The sequence below is a fragment of the Gastrolobium bilobum genome, unplaced genomic scaffold (assembly GCF_033153095.1).
Source record: "Gastrolobium bilobum isolate Gb01-03AN ecotype WA unplaced genomic scaffold, APGP_CSIRO_Gbil_v1 utg12755, whole genome shotgun sequence".
Lineage (NCBI taxonomy): Eukaryota > Viridiplantae > Streptophyta > Magnoliopsida > Fabales > Fabaceae > Gastrolobium > Gastrolobium bilobum.
Genome location: NW_026898765.1, coordinates 36,682 through 40,957, shown reverse-complemented (window position 1 = coordinate 40,957; position 4,276 = coordinate 36,682). Strand labels below are relative to the sequence as shown.

Here is a 4,276-nt window from a genome sequence, read left to right as displayed (position 1 = left end):
AAAAAAGTCTGTTTGGATGCCTGCTTTTAAAAAAAGCAGAAGTCATAAAAAAAAGCCAAAAATTTACTTTTTTCGGAAGCTAAAAATTTTAGCTTCTCAAAAAAGCAGAAGTCAAAAGTCAAATATTTTTTTCAAAAATCAAATATTGTTTTAAAAATCTAAATAGCTGTAACTTTTATAAAAAATACTTTTAAAATAAGAAAGTGATAAAAAGGACTTTTAAAAAAAGTGAATACAAACGGGCCCTTAATAAACCTTATATATGTTGTGATTTGAGTTTTTATTGTTAAATCTATTGTTAAGATAGTTAGTCTTGCTAGGCTATTTGATAATAGTTTGTGTGTCGGTCATAACTCGAAATTGGATCGTGACATTATTAATATTGATTTGTAAACGTTAGTTACTTTTGTCCACTTTATGGACACAATTATACTGATTTGGGAGATCTGGCCAGGATTTGAGAGAAAATGTATTGAGTTAAAGATTTTCCCTCTTTTAATTTCCATATACTCAGGTCGCTCACTTTTAGAACGTAGGCATAGAATAAGCCATATAGTCAAGCTTGCAAAAATGCATCCTAAGCATAAGAATTAACATGGAATTCCAAAATTAAGTCAACATAAGAATTGGCGATTTCTTTGCCATTCGCTTGCTCATAAGCTTTGTAAACTAGAAATGAAGCTTATCATGTTTGACAAAGTTGAGTACTCATCAACTCAGGTAATTTGGAAGTCATGGATATGTTCAATTTAATCACTGGAAAGTTTCAATCAGGCACAAAATCTTGATAACCTAAAGAACTCTTCCAACCAATAACTATTAGTTCAAGTGATAAGAAACTTGTTCTCATTCAGATTGGAGAAAATGGTCTTGAGAAAGACCCCTTATATAATGGATTCGTCAGTATTCGAACCGGATTTGTGAAATAATCAATGAATTGGTAGATATATACAAAATAAAATAAAATAAAATTCTTCACAAGTGTGGAGTCCAATCAGTAAAATTAATAGGACAGTAGTACAAACCGCATGTATTATTTATTATAATGAAAATAGATACATATTTTTTTCTACTCAATTTATTTCTTACGTTTCATCAACATCTACTGCCCATTTTATTTAAACTCTGTAACATTCATCCACCAAACGCTGGTAAGATTGATTACACAAACATAGCACTAGATAGGACAATCACCAAATCAAACCTACAACTTCTTCCATACTTACCATAGGAACAAGACAATAACTGAATTAACATCACAATATGTATGTCTCAAATACCACAATATGCTTTGATCGGAGAAGCAGATTTTTTGGCTTCTTCGGAAAAAACGAAACGGAGGTATCCATAATGGTCAAATGTTTTATAACGTAGAGGGTGCTCCTCATCAACTAGCTCCTCCGGTGGTTCCATTATCTTACCAGCATATGAAAGTAGTCCCATTGAGGATCTCTCTATCTTCGATTTTATGAAGACTCCGTGTTCACAAGCGGGTATCCTGTCGTTACTCCAAACCTGCATCATGAAGTTTGAAGTTTTGCTTTTACATACAAAATCACGATCAACTTACAGTTACATCGATATAAGTGTAAAAAGTTTTAGAGTAAATACATTTTTGGTCTTCAGCAAATTTCGCGATGCCCACTTTAGTCCCTAGCAAATAAAAAGGCGTATTGTGGTCCTTAAAAAATTCAAAATGGATCAATTTTAGTCCTTTTAAAATGGATTCATTTTGAATTTCTTAAGGACCACGATGAGCCTTTTTATTTGCTAGGGACTAAAGCGAGCATCATGAAACTTGCTGAGGACCAAAAAGGGTATTTACTCAAAGTTTTATACTCAATTTTGGCCATTGAGATACATCTAACGACGGTAATTTTTTGAACTAAAATTAACCTACACAAACTCAATCTTTGCTATTGATTCTCAATGCATATCTAACAACTCATTTAACTATTATATTAGGATAGATAAATATAAGTGGGATCAATAACTGAGATTGTGTGGAACACTTACATCCGTGTAGAAGTAGAATGCTTTAATCTTTTATTCTTTCTATCAAGTATAAAATGTAAATCACTACTTATATTACAAAAATGTCTTTTGTCCACATTTTGGTTTAAATAAAAAAATTTATGCCAAATTTCACATGATTTTAGTTTCTGAGACACTAGGGATCTGTTATGAGACATGAAATGGATTGTTTGACATATTTCACAATTGTAATAATTAAATTTCTCCTACATGTTAATACTAATTACACTAAGATATATCTCTAGTTCATAAAATTAAAATTAACTTTCGCTTTTTATGTATTCGTCATACAATTCGACACTCTTTTGATTTTTAAAAATTACGCATATCCTGCCTACTTTTATGTAATTATAGAGCATACACAAAAGTCCTCATAACTTATAAACAAGACAGTAAGAGAGGTTGGTATAATTTTTCAAACAAGAAAGTGTCAGTGTAATTAATACTAACATCATGAGAGGTCAGGTTTAATTTTCCTTTTACAATAAGATAGAACAAAAGTTACTCACCTTTATAGCATCACCTCCCATAACCAAATACAAGGAGGGTGAAACATCCACCTCAAACCATTCCCCATCCTTCAATTTGGCTCCCAAGCCTTCAACCTTCTGATTCAATATAGTAAAGAAGGTTTTATCACAATGAGGAGCCACCCCTAAGTTACTCTCACCCACTTGGGGTGTTTTGTATTTGTACCCTCGGAGCACATAATCAGTTGATTCAAGTAAAGACTCAAATTTCTTCCTCTCCAGTCCATAGCTCTCAAATAGCATTTTCTTCACAATATGGTCCAATTCTACTAGTTGCTTTGCATAGGAATTGACACTTTCACTATTCAGAGAACAAAAATCAAAGGTAAGTGTACACACGGTCAATATATCTACATACATATAAAAATATATGTAGGGACATTTTATTCTTATACTGGAATGGAATAAGAATAAGAAGTTTGTTTAGCCCCTCAAAAAAAAAAAAAAAACTTATATCAAATCTTATCTATTAATTTATGGGATATATATCTCTTCAACTGTATAAAAGAGAAGTTATCTACAACATGTGTCAGCTGCAGATAATTTCTCTCCAGCAATAAGAGATTAACAACTCACATATCTAACAAATTAGAGTCATTAATTAGATATAAAAAAGATTAACAGCCAAGATTGAGAATGAAATTTAAGTCAGTATAAAATGATCCTACATATATATAATAAGAATAAAAATCACTCATCATTAAACCTCGACAAACAAACCTGGGGTGAAAGGCAATTTTTATAAATAGTTTTACTCTTGCATATTTGCAAAGAAATTGTTTATTGAATTTAAATCCATGACCTTTCAGTCACAAAAAATAACTTTATCAGTGCTCGTGCTCTCCCCGTGGATTAGTATTCAGGATTGGGTATAGTTAATTACCAAAAATGAATTTTAGCAAAAAAAATAAAATTACCAGAAATGATCATTTCCTTCTGGCCACATAATATAACTGAATTTCTGACAATCCTCTATGTTCAGTGGATTCATGATACCCACAGATTCATATAAAGGAAGCTCAGATATTCGCGGAGCGTAACTATATATTGGCTTTTCGGTGGTCTTCTTGCTTTTTGTTTCAGTTGAGAGGTCAAATAATTTTTCCATTGCTGAATAAACAGAGTTGTAAATCACTGAATCAACCTTATCATAGAGTACTAGGAAACACCCATGATCTTCAAGCGCACTACGCACTAATTGACAAGATGAAACCCAAGTATCAGTACCAGGCTTCAGATTTTCGTTAGTGAAGTCTATAAGTGGTAGCTGAGACTGGTTTTGGGTTCCCATGATTTTGTTCTTGACGCGTTAGATGTATGCTATCAAGAGCCCGATTGATTCATATATATAACCATAAGAATTTTCTTGAAAATACTTATTTATTAGCCCAATAGCGGAGCCAGGAGGAAGTAGAGGCGTCCTCCATGTTTATACAATATTTTTAAGACTGGAGATAAAATTATTTGCTGTAAGCTCAAAATGATGTTGTTTTGAGATTATAAGATTAAAAAATTATAATGATAAAGACTAAAATAATCCTGCAATATATTATAATTACAAAAACACCTTAATTTTCGTCCCAAAACGACGTCGTTTTGGACTCACTGGAGATAACTTATCTCGATTAACTTGAGAAATTCTTTACCCTATTTTTAAATTTGAATTTTATTTTTTTATCATACAATTAATGAGAATTGTTTCGAAAACAGGA

At 31.7% G+C, this 4,276-nt stretch overlaps 1 protein-coding gene across 1 annotated transcript; it reads right to left on the bottom strand.

The window, feature by feature from the left end:
* Window positions 1–1,272: 1,272 nt before the first annotated feature.
* LOC133283923 (2-oxoglutarate-dependent dioxygenase AOP3-like) lies at window positions 1,273–3,855 on the bottom strand. The gene is made up of 3 exons (XM_061480853.1): window positions 3,482–3,855; window positions 2,544–2,865; window positions 1,273–1,515 (listed from the first exon to the last, which is right to left on the bottom strand). Exons 1-3 carry the CDS (start codon window positions 3,853–3,855, stop codon window positions 1,273–1,275), a joined length of 939 nt encoding a protein of 312 aa, XP_061336837.1.
* Between the last annotated feature and the right edge of the window lie 421 nt (window positions 3,856–4,276).